This window comes from Cantharellus anzutake (assembly GCF_015039405.1).
Source record: "Cantharellus anzutake strain C23 chromosome Unknown EI90scaffold_5, whole genome shotgun sequence".
Taxonomy (NCBI): domain Eukaryota; kingdom Fungi; phylum Basidiomycota; class Agaricomycetes; order Cantharellales; family Hydnaceae; genus Cantharellus; species Cantharellus anzutake.
Window position 1 is genome coordinate 1459215 of NW_024066955.1, and position 15700 is coordinate 1474914.

Here is a 15700-nt window from a genome sequence, read left to right on the forward strand (position 1 = left end):
CTTCAAACTTCATCTTGTTTGGCTCTTGTGCCAAATACTCTCTGATCTCGAGTAGACAGGCTCCGTATATGGGCAATCTCGCATGTTGCCCATACCATCGTTTGATCTCAGTGGTGTGGCCAGGTCTGAAGAAGCTCTGCTAACAAGCAATACTGGCCTATATACTGTGGATATAAATTCAAGAGCGGAAACTCTCATCAATTAATCCTACGCGCCAATATCGATGATAATTGCGACAAGACAAATTCGATGTGTGGCAAATGACGTCAAAGTGTTCTTGTACTGCTTAAGTGGAAATGAACAAGGTCTATGCAAGGTCGACGCCTAAGCAAAGGAATCATATCAACCAACATTAACGTCCGTGTCGTACAAATGGGTGTGTCCAATAATTAACTCGTGGAAATCATAATACGATGACAGCTCCCGTGATGACACCTACAACTGTAAGCACAGCAGGGGTGAGTTGGCCCCAATTTAGCAACGCCAACCGAACAGCCGACCCCGATGATGGTGCAGGAAACCGTGAAGTGTAATCAGAGTAGGCATATATCGACCCCGAAGATACTGAAGGATTGGCGGAAGTTGGCTCATACGTTGGAGTAAAGACAGTTGTGACAAGTGTCTTAACTCCATTCTGGTCTGTTGTCGTATACACATAAGTTGTCGGAGGTGCAGGCTATGTGTTACCGTGCGCGTGAGGGGGCGACTGTAAATAGGTGCGTGAACAAAACTCACGCCATTTGTGTCGATCGACGTCGTGTACCCTATTGGACCTTGTGGCTCACTCGTAGTAGTTGTTGATGCTAGGGAAGTGGTACTAGTGCCAGGTGAAAAAGCGTGCATGAGTCCCGCAGCAAGTTCCCATCATGGCCTCAAGAGCTTACGTGGTCGGGTCTTGTGCATTTACTACTAGTGCGTTCATCAGCACGAACAGGAATATCCACGGCCGGAGGAGTAGCATCGCGAGCATCGTGCGGATTGTCGAACCACAAGTTGGCCACGAGCACTGTTTGAAGTGGTAGGTCACGAGACAGGTCACATGCGGGTTGAAATCATCGATGGTTATCGGCGCTCTCCGCTGGTCCAGTTTCCTGTGCTCCTTCAAGAACAGTTCGGCGACCAAAAGCCATTCATATACTTCCCTTCTATTATCACGAAACTTTGCTTCCTCCTCTTCACGCCGTAAGAGAATGCCTCCAAAGAAGGCTCCTGTGCCAGAGAAGAAGGTGCTCCTTGGACGTCCAGGAAATAATTTAAAGATCGGGATCGTGGGATTGCCCAATGTAGGGAAATCATCGTTCTTCAATGTACTTTCAAAAACTGGTACATAAAATTGCACACAATTTGCCGATCTTGGGTGTTCATGCTTTGTTGCCTGTAACAGATCTAGGCAAGGCAGCAAACTTCCCTTACGCCACGATCAATCCAGAAGGTACATTAATCTCCTTCATCTTGGGTTCCCTTTTGTGATGGAATATGATGATCATAGAGGCACGGATACCTGTCCCGGACCCACGCGTCGACTGGCTAGCATCCTTGTATCAATCAACCAACAAAATCCCCGCCTTCCTTACATGTATCGATATCGCCGGACTTACTGCTGTTAGTGGATGATGATACTTCGTCTGCCATGCTTTCTAATGTCGTGTGCGCCCCATATGCGCGTTCTAGGGCGCTTCGACTGGTGCTGGTCTTGGTAACGCTTTCCTTTCCAATGTCAGGGCCGTGGATGGTATCTTCCAAGTCGTTAGGGCATTCGACGATGCAGAAGTCATCCACGTTGAAGGCGATGTTGACCCTATTCGAGATATGGAAATAATTTCTAAAGAATTACGACTGAAGGACATCGAGTGGGTCGAGAAGATTTTGGAAGTTAAGAAGAAAGGGCCTGCACTTAATGCGAAAAGTTTGGCCGATAAAGCCAAGGCGGAGGAGATCGCTACGCAAGAAAAGGTCCTAGGCTTGCTGAAGAACAAAGATATGGATGTACGGAAAGGCGAGTGGACGAACAAAGAGGTTTGTATTGTCATTTTGGAGGTCGGAGACAACTATCCTCTTATGTTTTCAGATCGAGCATGTCAATGCCCTGCAACTGCTCACCGCCAAGCCTGTAACCTACCTAGTAAACCTATCAGAAAAAGATTACATTCGGAAAAAGAACAAATGGTGCATTTTGACGAACATTGCTGCGTTACTTTTAACCAATTCCTTCTAGGTTACCAAAGATCAAAGCATGGGTTGACGAACACAACCCGGGGGATCCCATTATTCCATTCTCTGTGGCGCTGGAAGAGCGCTTATTCAATCTGACCAGCGACGAGGACCGAGCCGAAGAAGAGAAGAAAATTGGTGTAACAAGCGCACTTGGGAAGATCACAACCGCTGGATACAGCAGTCTTCATGTATGTGCAGCATCAGGAGTTCTTTGAATGACGACTTTCATGACAATCCGGCGCTTCTAGCTCATTCGCTATTTCACTGCTGGCCCTCAGGAAACGCGAGCATGGACAATACGGAAAGGGACGAAAGCGCCACAAGCAGCTGGCGTTATTCAGTGAGTCGATGGACGTGCCACACCCTCGATCCGTTGTCTGATGCGAAGTGTTCTCAGCTCAGATTTTGAGAATAAGTTCGTGTGCGGGGAAATCATGACATTTGATGATTTAAAGGAATACGGCAGCGAGTCTGCAGTCAAGGCAGTGCGTATCGCATCGGAAAATTATTTTCTGCATTATCGGTCGGACTGACTAATCCGTCAATCCAGGCGGGCAAGTACCGGCAGCAAGGACGAACGTATGAGATGAAGTACGCAAATGATCCGGTTACTTTATTTGCACAGATATGGAACTAATATACTCCGAACGTGTTCATAGCGACGGGGACATAGCGTATTGGAAGTCTGGTGCCTGAGACCATGTTTGGCATTGGAGCTTTCAGCAGCACTTTAGCCACACCCTTGTATCTTCAGATGCTACGAGTAGGCATGCAGACCCGCTTTATTCGTTGAGGGCTGAGAGGCAGTTGAGCTAAAGCGCTTTGCGTATTCATCGATCTTACATAATGTGGTTTTGCTGATCAGGTGACTTGGACACTCAACGCGTTGCAGACCGTGAGAACTGATGAAGATCGATGTTTCGTGAGATGGTGAAGGGTTGTGGCAAAAAACGCGGTAGTTGTTGACGCGTCGTTTCAGGCGTGCAATGGCTCAGGTGCGTCAGCTTCAGCATACAAGAGTGTGTAGAATGGGGAAACGCGAAAAGTGGTGTTTAGCAAGGTCTTTGAACAGGTTCATTGGAAACATGCATGACCATTCGGAATGCCTTCCAGCAGAAAGAACACCTTCTACGCGATCGTTCTACCGGTCAAGCAGTTATCGGCTGAGCGTGCACATTGCAAAAAAAAGTGAAAGTTTTTGGCGCGTGACGTAAATTTCGGGGACACCCGATGTTGAGACTTGTTTGGAGGTTGTCTTGTTGAGTGACATCTCCATCCACAGTGGTCTCGTTTGCATCCCCTGCCCTTTCCCTTCGTGTATACTTCTCAGGGTGCTCTCAGAGATGAACCAGAACGGAAGAGTGGGTGCTGATTTTTTGGGGCGGTCGCTTCCTGTAACACTATTTTGTTTGACCGAGCAGGCATTGGGCAAACCGCGTACTGGGACCACACGGACAAAGTTCCAAATCCATACGGACGACACTCGTCCTATGGCTGGTGGGAACGTTAAAGACCCGAAATTAGACGGGACACGCGGGCGAGGCGCGTTAAATGAGCTCACCAATCCTAACCGTCAGGGAAAGCTCAATGGGCTTGGGAAGGAGAATAAGGCTGTCATCGAGAAACCACTCGCATCTGTACTAACAAACACTACTGCACACACTACCACAGCAGCTGCCACGGCAGCCCCCACAACAAATGTTACCACATCGACAACTGCAACAGCGACCACACGGACACGGCCAGCATCCGCTGCAGTCCAGCAAACACAAACACATCGCGTCATCGTTAACCGTCCACTTTCTCATCCCACCGCTCCATCTGGTGCCAGGATTTCGACTACTCGCCACCTTCAGCGCGAATCGTCTGCAGCTGCATCCGCTTTATTCCGACCATCTCAGACTCGTCTACGCGAAGACGAGGAGGAAGATAACATATCAAGAAAGCGCCGAAAAACCCCCATCAATGCCTCGCGTTCAGTTGTTGCATCATTTCTCCCAGTGAACACCGTCGAAGTTCTCGCCCCAGCTGGCAAGGACCCAATAGAAATTACTGAGGCTGACGTCAAGGTCGCAGTCGAGGGAAACGCCACTGTGGCGTATTCCAATGCTGAGACTGAAGAACGTGAAACTATCAGACTGCGGGGTCCACCTTCTCCATCGCCAGAACCTGATGAAATCGATTACGACTGGACACAGGCCAGTCCCGAATCAGAAGCTCGTTATGCAAAAGAGATAACGGACATCAAAGCCTCGTTTAAGGATGAGGTGGATGGGTGGGATGTGACGCTTGTATCAGAGTATTCCGAAGATATTTTTGAATATATGGGGAAGTTAGAGGTAAGCGTCTAATTCAGCCATTATGGTTCATGCTACGTCGGGCCCATCGCTAACGATTGACGCTTAGCTGGAGTCAATGCCGGACCCTGATTATATGGAGAAACAGAACGAAATCGAATGGACTCAGCGAGCGACTTTGGTTGATTGGCTTGTGCAGATCCACACTCACTACCATCTCTTACCTGAGACCTTATGGATTGCTATCAACATCGTAGATCGCTTCCTATCCAAGAGAGTTGTCTCGCTAGTCAAGCTTCAGCTCGTTGGCATCACTGCTATGTTCATCGCTGCAAAGTACGAGGAAATCATGGCGCCAAGTGTGGATGAGTTCGTCTACGTGACTGAGGGTGGCTACTCGAGGGAAGAGATCCTAAAGGGAGAACGTATCATTCTTCAGGTCAGTGCCGTCTGGTTGCCTCCGTCTCTTATGAGATAAGAGTGAAAGAGGCAAAGCCTGGCGATTGCTGACATGAGTTTGCACGTGCTTGTCGTTGTGGCCGCTTGTTTATTCTAGACTTTGAATTTCCACATCTCTGCGTACTGTTCGCCGTATTCATGGATTCGACGTATCAGCAAAGCGGACGACTATGACATTCAGACTCGCACACTGTCTAAGTTCCTCATGGAGGTTTGCTTATTTGATCATCGCTTCTTACGGGCGAAGCCCAGCATGATTGGTGCGATTGCCATGTTCACTGCTCGGCAGATGCTGGGAGGTGATTGGGTAGGTTTGATCTTAAATGGTTTTCTCTCTGAGCCTTACCATTCATCTGTCTCGCAGAACGATGCTTTTGTTTATTATTCTGAGTACACTGCTGAGCAGGTCTCACCCGGATGCGAGTTCATCCTCGAGACTATCGCTTCCCCTGGCTTTGACAAGCTTCACATTCATCGCAAGTATTCGCACAAGCGTTTTCTGAAGGCAAGCTCGTTCGCGCGGAATTGGGTGGTCAACCACTGGAATCCTGAAGCGGAAGCCACAGTCAAACCTGCCGTCCCCATGCGCAAGCCGCAAGACATTGACATGGATATGGACGGACAGTGACCACTGTATCATCGATTCATCTCTTGGATTATTCATTCATATGACCGATCCCCGACTCTCCTAATCTCTCTGTTTGCTGTATGACTTTCACCGTGAGAGGCTGGAACCGAGTGTTGGACTCCCTCGTTATGAACCTTATGTTTCTCTACACTGCACTACGACGCAACGCCATTCGTTCCGCTTACTGATTGACAATCGATGACACCATAAGGATGAACTAACATCCAGCAACTTTTAAAATAGGTCATGGCGAGGTTCACCCCATCCTCGAAACAACTGCGCATCCTCGGCGTGCACTTGAACCGCAAGAGGATCTGTCATGGAAGCATGCCATGCAGATTGCTATCGTTGATTGATTCCTACTCCGCTTTCTCCCTCCCTTCTCCGAAATAAAGTATGGCGGTTTTCTTTCGCTCATGCATGACAATCCACGCAGAACTCACGCGCTGTTTCATCTTTATTTGTGTTTTGCTTTTCTGTCCTTCTCGTGACGACCGTTTCGCTCCTCTCTTTCATTTCTTTCTTCCACGCAAAGCACATCCTCAACCTTGACATCCACAGCTGCATGCGACACTAACTGCATTCTTCCCCGTTCGTGATTTTGGCTTTTCCCCCCCCCTCCGCTCGCTGTATTGTGCTGTGACAACAGTGTTTTCGACATTATACCATTATACAGACGTGATACATGCCGCATCGCAGGCTGGTGCAAGTCCCGCTTCATTTTGAGCTGTATCTCTGAAATTGCTTGTAACCTTGGGCATTTTGCTCCATTTGCTTCAGCACTACATGCTTTCCCGTTTGGTTGAAGCTCTACTTGATCCATGCGCCCCTTATTTTCTCAAGGCAACCCGTGAGGCACGCTTAGGGTTCTAGCACCGACTGATTACGCCACATGGCGGGAAAAGGCAATGAAATAAAATACACCCACACATACCTCCAAAATTCCAACTAGCGCTTCCTTTTCTTGAAGCTTTTCTTTGGGGACCTACCATTGGTCCTCATGGATCCCCTGTTAAACTTCTTGTTCCCTCCTGACTCATCCTCCTCTGTCTTTCTCTTGAGCGGTGTTGGGGCATTGCCCATGACGCTGATGACGGTGCTCGTACCTTCATTTTGGGTATTGTGGGCAAGCGCGTTTACCTGAGCCTCTGCTCGAGTCCAATCTCGGTTTGTATCATCGATTGCATACCTACGGGAGAAAGATCATTTATTAGAACTTTCTTATGGCCTTCAAGTGGATTGAGAGGGGCACGGATTATAGTCAGCCAAGCACCAGGCAACAGTTCCGTGCAGGTCCAGCCTCCGATGGTTTGCGCTTACTTCGAGAGATCTAAGTCGCCAAGCATGATCCTAGTTTTTTCAGCTTTCTCTTTCATCTCCTTCATGAACTCTTTGCCCGCTTCCTTCAATTCATCCCGAACTTGAGACGCAGCATCTTCCAAAACAGGCCTGCTGTCAGCCTGGGCGGGCACCGTATCTTCGACAGTGGACCGTTGTAACTCAATCAAGTGCTTCAGGACTCGTCGAATGAGCTTCACAAACAGGGCCAGAGCCTGGGAACAGGCATATTAAGTGCTTTCTAGAGTAATGGAAGTTATCAGAGTGCATGCAAACGGCGGACAACCAGGAGATCAGCGTACCTCAACATCCTCGATGGATTTCCGTTGCAGACCCAACGCCAGCAGAATCCCACTTTGTACTGCGTGCAGCTTGAGATCTCCCAACCGCTTGTCAAAGTATAGAGTGGCAATTGTCGGCAAAAGGTCCAGGATGACGTGATAGTCAAGCATGTTATTGGAGTAAGATTCCAGCCGCTTAAGATCGAATGGTGTCAGAAGCATGTTGAGCTCGGAGACTTTAAGATCTTCGATGAGCAGTTCATTGTCAGTGACTTGCGTTGGGAAAGGGAGAAATACTGACCACGGGATCCATCATCCTGTGCCCGTCTACATTGTTCACCGCCTCGATGATGCTCAATGCTGTGACTGGCTCGAATTCTCTGAACCTAAATGATAGCAGCGACAGGAATCTCCGTCGAAAGTCTACGGTCCCATAGTTAAAGTGATTTCTAGCTAAAAGCTGTGCAGAAAAAAATCACCCTGTGCAAAGGCTTCCAGCCCCAAATCTCCACTGAGAGCCTTGAGCATAACAGCTGCGTATTCTCCAGTAATGTCGTTCTCGGTTTGGCGGAGATAGTAAGGCGCAAAGCCAACCCTTTTCCAAAATTTGAGCAGGGGTCTGGTGAGCCCGTACGACACACCAAGGTAGTCAAGTATTTCTGGTTTTCGGTGTGAAAGACGGTGAAGAAGGGGAGGAAGGGAAGATGCGGATCGATGGGTAAGTTCATCTTCGAGAAGTGACGCATTCTGTTTCACTTCTGCCGCCTGCTCAAAGGTCTGGTAATTTTCATCCTGCACTGATTCTTCTACGTTCATAATCTCCCCCGAATAGTAAGAACCAAGCACTTTTACAGCTTGCGCGCCATATCCCATCTACACCGAAGAGGAGTCAGAGGATGCAAACCAATGAATCCAGAAGACGTACGCTCGTGTAGTCTGGATGAGTTGCTATTCGGACTATTCTGGCACCGGACAGCTTAGCGAAGTTACTATCTTGATACTACAGGGGCGAAAAGTAAGGTGAGCTCTCAGAGAGACCAATAACCATAAAAACACACTTGCTGAGACATTATCCACGGTAGTAGATCGCCACTCGACCGCTCTCCCTTGCTCAGGCTCTCCATGATAATGTCCTTCGAGATATTGCCCTCAAGAGCAACTTGGAGTACCACAAGCGGATCAGGCAATACACTCTCATCATCCTTGAGAGGAGGCAAAAGCACAAATAAGTGGTGGGCGGGAGCGTCGCTCATCAGTTGCAAGTCGTTAGGCGAGTTTTTGTAGTGTGATGCGACGTAGAGAGCCATCAGTCTCTGCAAGAACACCTCACTTGCAGGGTGATAACTGAATAATGTGTCACGGTTCACGTAGTACAGTTCGCATGCTGAGGGATGGGGAGTGCCAAATGACATCTTTGATACAACCGTGGCATCAAGGCAAAGAACGGCATGAAGCCACTTCTCCACTTTGTCACCTGAGCTGTAACGAATTGGTTCTTCTAGCTGAATCTCACGAAGTGTGCGGGCCTTCAGCATCGTTGTACTTGATGAAGCTGCCCTTTTACTGGAGGTTGACGCAACGTTCTCATTCAAATCCGCCGAGTCTTTCGTCAGACTAGGTCGGGTACTTTCACGGAGCTGTTGGATGAGCTTGAGCGACAATGAACGGCCGGTGCCTTCGTAGCCATTAATGGTCGAAGACATGAAAACGAGATAAGGCCCAATGAGATTCTTCACTAGAGGGAGCGGAATGGCCGCAGCCTCATCGATGATGACGAGTTCAGCTTGCCCGAGGACGTGGGCATCTTCGGGTTGGATGTACTTCGGACGCAAATGGATCTCTGGCTATACTTGATAAGTAACATTGTCACTCACCTGAATTGTCTGCCGGTGATTTCTGAATAGATTCACCCTCACGATGGCTTTATTGAAATCAGGATTGGTGCTCTGAGCAATATCGTAATCCAGGTGTTCTTCGTAGCCCAGCGCATCCATGCCCTTGAAGATAAACTCGAACAGAGTTTTCAAGTTTTCAGGACTGGGACTGGTGACGAAGATGTTTGCGTATCCATGTGCGAGGGCTGCAGCAATGGCGAGGCCTAATGCAGCTGATTTACCACGTCCACGGGAGGCAGTAAGGGTCACCGTTGACGACAAAGTCTTCTCTGCGATAGCATCAATGAACGTCAACAAGGCTTTGGCCTATCCCAGTGAGTGAGTCGAGGTAATAATTAGCACAAGGGTTAAGTAGCACCTGATCTAAGGTCCTTGCCAACTGAATTAGGTCGCCAACAGGTTTGGTTTCGCTAAGACTGCTTTTTAGTTCCTTTAATTCCTTTTCCGGCTTCGATGTCAAGTCTTCTGTATCACGGTCCTCTACAGGGCGGATATCTTTCCCTCTGGAAATAGGAAGAACGTTCAACTCATCATCCAGAACAAGACAATCTTCACATGCGCCGAGGGAGAGGATGAAGCGTTCATTGAACCGCGCGACAACGGAATCGTGTGCAGCAGTACGATAACGAGCGTGTACGTCCTATAATAAACAATCACGAGGAGCCCAGATGTAACCAATATCAAAGCACTTGCCATAGTCATGGTATACAATTGCTTCAAAGATGTCATGGTCTTCAGCAGGAGAATAACAAGACCGCCTCCTTCCACGGTCTCAATCGTCCGCGCGAGCAGATTGGGTGTAACCGCTTCAAAGTCCTGCAATACACACATCCCAAACGTGTTACCGAGGATTTTATGGGACTCTTTGTAGTATCTACGCGATGACACATCAGCACGCGCTCGAGCCTTCAATATGCGAAATGACATACGTGTAGCGAATATCTGTTACGGTCACGAAGAGTTCGAAAGGTGACTTCTCATTCTGCTCACGGAGCCCTCGCTTTTCTTGTTGTCTAATACTCTTCTCGCGTATCTTACGGTGACTGACGGAGTAAAACCTTTAAGCAAGCGTAACTTGCTCCAGACACCAACGCAACGTACGAAGTGAACCCGAGGTCTTTCTTGTAACACCACAAAACAGAGGGCCTAGAGGAGACTCGGCTTGTGATAACAAGAAATGTAAGTTTACAACCTAGTTTCCCATTTTGATGAATTCAGATTCCTGCGTACACTGCGCAACAAGGGTTCAACTGAGCACACCTGTTCCCTCCCTCGATCGCCCACCAGCGCAATAAAGGACCGATGGTTCTTCTTGATGCCATTGTTGATCAAGATAGGCAGCCGAGGGTCAAGTTGCTTCCTCATGACACCAGCGAAACCCAGCAATGGAGGTGCTGAAAACAGGCGCCGGGAGGTCTGTGGCCTGGGTTTTGCCGGAAGCCCATTCTTCCCACGATCGTTGAAGTCTATGCGAATTTTCACACTCGCATCATCATTATTACACAGCCAACCTGGCTTCGAGTCGTACTTGATCACGCCTCCATCCCAAGCCGATGGAAGCAATTAATGAGACGATCGTGAGAAATAGAATGGAATAGTATGTTTGTCTACGGGTACGTCTAAACAGGAGGACAACAAAGAAAAGAAACGGCCGTAATAAAGGAACGAGTAATAGAAGTGAAACCAAGTCGTGGCGTAGTTTTGGGGTAATGAGGACGAGACGTTCATGAGCAAGGTTCGCGAATAAATGGAAAGCAGCCAGGTGATCATATTTAGACTTGTGTGACCTTGGCAATCTCGACACCTCCAGTGGCACCAAGGACACGTTTAATCTCTCCGAAGATGGCGACTAGGAAATGCACAAGCGTTAGGACAATAAAGACTATAACCATATAACTTACATTGGCCGGCAGTGAGAGTACCAACCATGAACAAACTGGGAGGAAGAAGATATGCGTGAGCAAATAGCATCACATGAGCGTAGGAAACTGCGACGAATTTGGCTTACCGAGCACCCAATCCAGTGAAGAGACCGACGGGGCCGAGCTGCTTGCTCATCTTAACAAGACGGCCAGTGATGGTCTCCCCAGGAAGAGCCTTAGTCTTGTTAATCTTCGACAAGAGAGTATCTGCAGGTTGTGAGATGATGGCAGCAGCGAAACCGGCAATAAGACCGGAGCCCAAGTTGAGAGTACTGGTTTCGCTGGGCGAAAGACTCTGTTTTGGCTTGCCATAGGCTTGAATGGCTTTTTCCTGCGCATTCAAATACGATATCATGCAAAGCACAAGAAACACAGAAAAAAGACTGACGAAGGCCATCTCATACACAGCAAACTTAGCCATGGTGTAAGGAACCTGCTTGAAGAGGATAGGACCAAATCTACAAAACAATTTCAGAGTGGAAAGTCATAAATTTGATTGGAACAAACCCACCCAGCGTAAAAGGCGCCTATACCCTCATCGCGGGCGAGACGAACGAATCCAGAAGCCAACCCAGAAGCGAAGTCAGGTTGGCTGACCAGACGAATACGAGTGGCCTCGAGAGGGCAGAGAGCGATATCGGCAAAGAACTCGGCAATAGCGGAAGCACCGAGGTAAACAGAGGTACGGTTGGCCTGAGCGGTCTCAAAACCAATCGACTCCACAATTGTCTTTTTCCAGTACTCGTAACCACCGAATTTGAATGCACCTTGAAGAGCATACCCGACAACCGTAGGTCCGAAACCAGTTAAGAGAGCACCAGCACCCTCCTTCTGGACGACTTGGCGGAAAGCAGTGATCATCCCCTATTATGGCGAATGAACGTGCGTCAGCCGGGCAATGGCAGAAACCAATGGTTTTCTTGGAAGATGTTGCGCACCCTGTTGTACACCTCAGGCTCAAGTTGGATACGGGTCTTGACGACATCCACAGGGGTCAAACCGCCATGGGTGACGCTGCAACATACGGCACCGGCAACGGCAAAGCGAGCGTACAGGTCAACTCCAGTAGGTGCTGGCTTTGGCTTGGCAGCATCTAGCTTGTCAGAGACAGCGAGGATGGGGAACTGACGTAGGAATGGTGACGAATAACCGGCCATAGATGAAGAGGATGATGGGAGGTTGTCGTGGGGAGTCTGTTCACAAGCGGCAAATTTTTGTTTGCTGAGTGTGCGAAAAATGCTTTCCGGGAACCGCCGTGAATGACCCGACCTCCACCTTCCTCATTTATTCGCCGAGAACAAACTACGGATCAATTTAGCCATCCTTGCCCTTGCGCTGTCTCAACAACCTGTGCGCAACCGTCTAGCCGGTTGATTCAGGCGAACAAGTCGTTTGCGAGTGGCTTCGACTTGTGGACCGATGGAAGCCCGCCGCGACAGGAACAACATCCTCAAAGTGATCTATGTCTACATTGTTGGATTTAGACAAGCGGCTTTGAGCGTTCTGTTGCCTTCGCTCCTTTGTCACTTCGTGTAACCTCTCTCTCTGACTATTTAAGTATAGAGTTACTCGGGGCAGTCATCTATACTCGCAGTCACGTCTTATAAAATCTTTGGTTTCAGTAATACTTCACAGCGGGGCGATGATATTCTTTGTGTATCAACCAGAAGGGGAAGAGAAGAGTCATGGACACACTTGCAAGCAACTCGCAGCACTCGCACTAGAATCAGTGTAACCAGAAAACTGGCCAGAGAACTCCCGAAGCCGACGGGCAGAGCTTCTCGGGCCAATTGTTTGTCGGTGCAAACTATGTATGTGATTGTGATTCCGTTCTCCCGTCGTTATGGATCACTTCGAGAAGAACGGCCCATCTCTAAATTCTCTAAATCCTCGTGCCCTTTGGGAATGCCGTGGAAGCCGGTGCAGTTGGAAAGCAAATAACATTAATGCAAGGACATAGCTGGAGTTTAGCCGGTGGGCATTTGATGAAAGCAAGAAGGATAAAAAGCATCAACTACACTAAATCAAAAACAACAAACTCTGGGATCAACGTTGGGCTACAGTGGAATGAGGTGAAGTCATCGCCTGAACCTACTAATGAAGATAATCATCAAAAGGGTATTATAAGTTAGCAATTGCTGCAAGGATCTTCTCGTCTCGAGCAGTGCATCGATCATCTAGACTTAAAATTCATAACAAGTGTAAGGGTATCCATCGCATCTCCACTGTGCTGTTGAAGAATCTCGGGGTCACACGACAAACCCGCAAACATCGGCTCATCGAAAAGCGTGTCAATCCACCTCAACTCGTTGGGTATTTTGGCTGGATTTCCTGTCCAATGGCGTCTGTTCTCGGAATATGCGACACGGGCTTGGTACAGCATGCTAGGCGTGAATATATCGAGTTCTTCAGACGTAAGAGGGCGTCTGAATGTTTCAAATAGATGCATAATCACGTCATGAACCTGCAAAATAGACGGACACGTCAATTACTCTGAGTTTGGTCATAGGCTGATTAGAAAACCTACAGTGACTCCTTGGTCGTTTTCGATAGTGATTGACATCGTCTTTGGAGAAACTAACTTCAATTTGGTGACTGAAGGACGCGTAGCAGGTTTCGAAAGCAAGTTCACATTCCACCATGGGGTATCCGGATCTGTCACCAGCGCAAGATCCCTCTTCCGCTTTGACAAATCCATGACAATGGGATATTGCGCATCAAGGGACAGAAGGGTCCAATGAATGGACACTCGTTGCCTTGCAGTGGGCGATTCTGGTTCTTCTTCATGCCAGTCCTCGACATGAAGCAATGATGATTCGGGGGTCATCAATGTACGTCTTGTGAAAGTCGTCATCGTTGGCGCCGCGGTAGATTGCAGTGAGACACGACTCCGCGCAGCTGGCGGGCTGGTAGCGGCAGCTGAGTGGTGGTTGGTACGAGGTTCGAAAGTTTTTCGATGTTCGTTCTGGGCGAACAAGAGATTTGGAGAGGGATCTAGATTTAGGTCTTGATGAAGGAACGGTGGCTTCTGAATAGTTAAAATGAGGCAATTGAATTTCGTCAGAATCGACCCCTGAGAGAGAGCGACCCCTAATCGTCTGCGGCTGCCCAGAGGGATCAGTCGAAGAGAAAAGAGACCATCGGGGTGCCGCTTTCCGCTTGATGTTCGAAGGGCTACGGTGGACGCTTGAAACTTGGTTTCTAGAAAAGTTTTGGAGGGTTGCTTCTGCATGGGGGATTGGTTGAGATTCCAGTCCTGTATCAGTTTGCTGCGAGTGGGAAGGAGATCGAAACATAGGGGGTTGCTCAGATGGTCTGCCACTTGGAAGGGAACGGAGTCTCTGACGAATGGGTGGGTTATTCATCACATTGTGCGTTTGATGTGGCTCGACCTGAGGCTTCTCTGTGACTTTCAAGTGTCCCTCAGTACCGCGCGCGTAGACCGTAATCGTACTGCCATCAGCGAGCTTAATCTGCTTGTGGGCATCACCAACATATTTTTTCGAGAAGCTGACGAAATGTCGCCAATAAAATTAGGAGATGATGACACCGCCTTCTGAAACTGCCTTTGCACGAACCGGTTCTTCCACAGCAAACCTATCTTTTCAACAAATCCGGTAGAATTGCTGCGTCTCGATGACGCACCATCCTGCACCGAGTTCGCGCCACGATACCGCTCATGCTCTTTGCTACGGTCTGGACTAATGGACATGAAGATCTTGCCGTCAGATCCTTCGAAGTGGTTCAGGGCGGGGGACAGCTGCGAAAATGAAATTAAGGTCACTTTGGAAAGTAGCATCTTAATAAGAAAAGCGCCGTAATTACATCATCTGAATTTGTCTGGAGCTTTGTAGCGCTGCTGCCCGTGTTGTGGAGAATACGAATGGGAGCTACAAGTGGAAAATGAGAACGTGCCACCACCGTGACTTGTATACGCATACAGAAGAAACCCGCACCGCTTATTTCGTAAGGTGGCATAGTATTAGTATTCAGTCAGCATCAAATGTCTTGCAGTAAGCTCAGCGTTGGGCGTTAAATGACCACTTCCAAAACGGGCTCAGTGTTAGTGCTTGAACAGAGAACCAAAGGGTGAGTGAAAAGAATAACTCCCACTGGGTGGTATAGCGCCTTTAATACATTTACTAGGCAGATCGAGACCAGTCTGAGTTCAAGCAATTCATTAATTGTTGTCAAGGCGGTGAAAACAAAAGCATTCCTTGTTCTGTGGCAGAAACTATGCAAATTATAGATGATGCAAATCATGTTTGACGGTGAGGCGATGTTGGCCAGATAAATACTCAAAAAGGCAATTTCTGGCGCGAGCATCAATACGACGTCCAAAAAGCGATCTCAATGACAGGTGTGCGCTCTAGCCAAGGCACTGGGGGCTCAGATCTTTGGCCTTGCAACGAGATGAAATAGGTAGGGCGCCAGGGGTGAATATTTTGAACAGCTAGCTAGACACGTCAATCCGTCAATCGGCCACATATCTACAATTGTGTCAGTGCCCTATTCTGAAGATGAATCTGCTTCATAGCTGCCCCCCCCCCTTTGTGCGGAATTATAACATCCTTAAATCATCCTCTCCAACTTGCCCGGGATCACATCGACCACGTTCGCCGCCGAGATTAGCAGAACATAACCGACCACACCCAAATAAGTCATA

At 48.4% G+C, this 15700-nt stretch overlaps 7 protein-coding genes across 7 annotated transcripts; 2 read left to right on the plus strand and 5 right to left on the minus strand.

Moving 5' to 3' along the window:
* Positions 1-157: 157 nt before the first annotated feature.
* Positions 158-993, minus strand: EI90DRAFT_3036487 (uncharacterized protein). Its single transcript, XM_039058707.1, has 3 exons — positions 885-993; positions 736-817; positions 158-676 (listed from the first exon to the last, which is right to left on the minus strand). Exons 1-3 carry the CDS (start codon positions 968-970, stop codon positions 404-406), a joined length of 441 nt encoding a protein of 146 aa, XP_038922048.1. The 5' UTR covers positions 971-993; the 3' UTR covers positions 158-403.
* A 197-nt stretch (positions 994-1190) lies between these two features.
* On the plus strand, positions 1191-2910 carry EI90DRAFT_2906482 (P-loop containing nucleoside triphosphate hydrolase protein; the record flags this gene model as incomplete). The annotated part of the gene is made up of 10 exons (XM_039054250.1): positions 1191-1323; positions 1385-1432; positions 1490-1602; positions 1672-2016; positions 2069-2166; positions 2216-2402; positions 2463-2554; positions 2612-2699; positions 2765-2805; positions 2874-2910. 10 exons carry the CDS (start codon positions 1191-1193, stop codon positions 2908-2910), a joined length of 1182 nt encoding a protein of 393 aa, XP_038922049.1.
* A 794-nt stretch (positions 2911-3704) lies between these two features.
* EI90DRAFT_3117203 (cyclin-like protein) lies at positions 3705-5598 on the plus strand (the record flags this gene model as incomplete). Its single annotated transcript, XM_039062960.1, has 4 exons — positions 3705-4553; positions 4621-4950; positions 5068-5277; positions 5335-5598. 4 exons carry the CDS (start codon positions 3705-3707, stop codon positions 5596-5598), a joined length of 1653 nt encoding a protein of 550 aa, XP_038922050.1.
* A 948-nt stretch (positions 5599-6546) lies between these two features.
* Positions 6547-10477, minus strand: EI90DRAFT_3143946 (GNAT acetyltransferase 2-domain-containing protein; the record flags this gene model as incomplete). The annotated part of the gene is made up of 13 exons (XM_039065072.1): positions 6547-6787; positions 6919-7151; positions 7239-7462; positions 7515-7640; positions 7697-8090; positions 8143-8217; positions 8276-9037; positions 9092-9418; positions 9471-9752; positions 9806-9986; positions 10042-10155; positions 10214-10304; positions 10345-10477. The coding sequence occupies 13 exons, from the start codon at positions 10475-10477 to the stop codon at positions 6547-6549; spliced, it is 3183 nt and encodes a 1060-aa protein (XP_038922051.1).
* Positions 10478-10679: 202 nt separating this feature from the next.
* On the minus strand, positions 10680-12191 carry EI90DRAFT_3036498 (putative phosphate transport protein MIR1; the record flags this gene model as incomplete). Its single annotated transcript, XM_039058708.1, has 6 exons — positions 10680-10961; positions 11014-11048; positions 11121-11365; positions 11423-11492; positions 11546-11898; positions 11973-12191. 6 exons carry the CDS (start codon positions 12189-12191, stop codon positions 10885-10887), a joined length of 999 nt encoding a protein of 332 aa, XP_038922052.1. The 3' UTR covers positions 10680-10884.
* A 768-nt stretch (positions 12192-12959) lies between these two features.
* Positions 12960-14924, minus strand: EI90DRAFT_3036499 (uncharacterized protein). The gene is made up of 5 exons (XM_039058709.1): positions 14860-14924; positions 14613-14794; positions 14055-14544; positions 13562-13999; positions 12960-13498 (listed from the first exon to the last, which is right to left on the minus strand). The coding sequence occupies exons 2-5, from the start codon at positions 14744-14746 to the stop codon at positions 13208-13210; spliced, it is 1353 nt and encodes a 450-aa protein (XP_038922053.1). The 5' UTR covers positions 14747-14794; positions 14860-14924; the 3' UTR covers positions 12960-13207.
* Positions 14686-15316, minus strand: EI90DRAFT_3036500 (uncharacterized protein). Its single transcript, XM_039058710.1, has 4 exons — positions 15118-15316; positions 14976-15077; positions 14860-14924; positions 14686-14794 (listed from the first exon to the last, which is right to left on the minus strand). The coding sequence occupies exons 1-2, from the start codon at positions 15295-15297 to the stop codon at positions 15054-15056; spliced, it is 204 nt and encodes a 67-aa protein (XP_038922054.1). The 5' UTR covers positions 15298-15316; the 3' UTR covers positions 14686-14794; positions 14860-14924; positions 14976-15053.
* Positions 15317-15700: the final 384 nt, after the last annotated feature.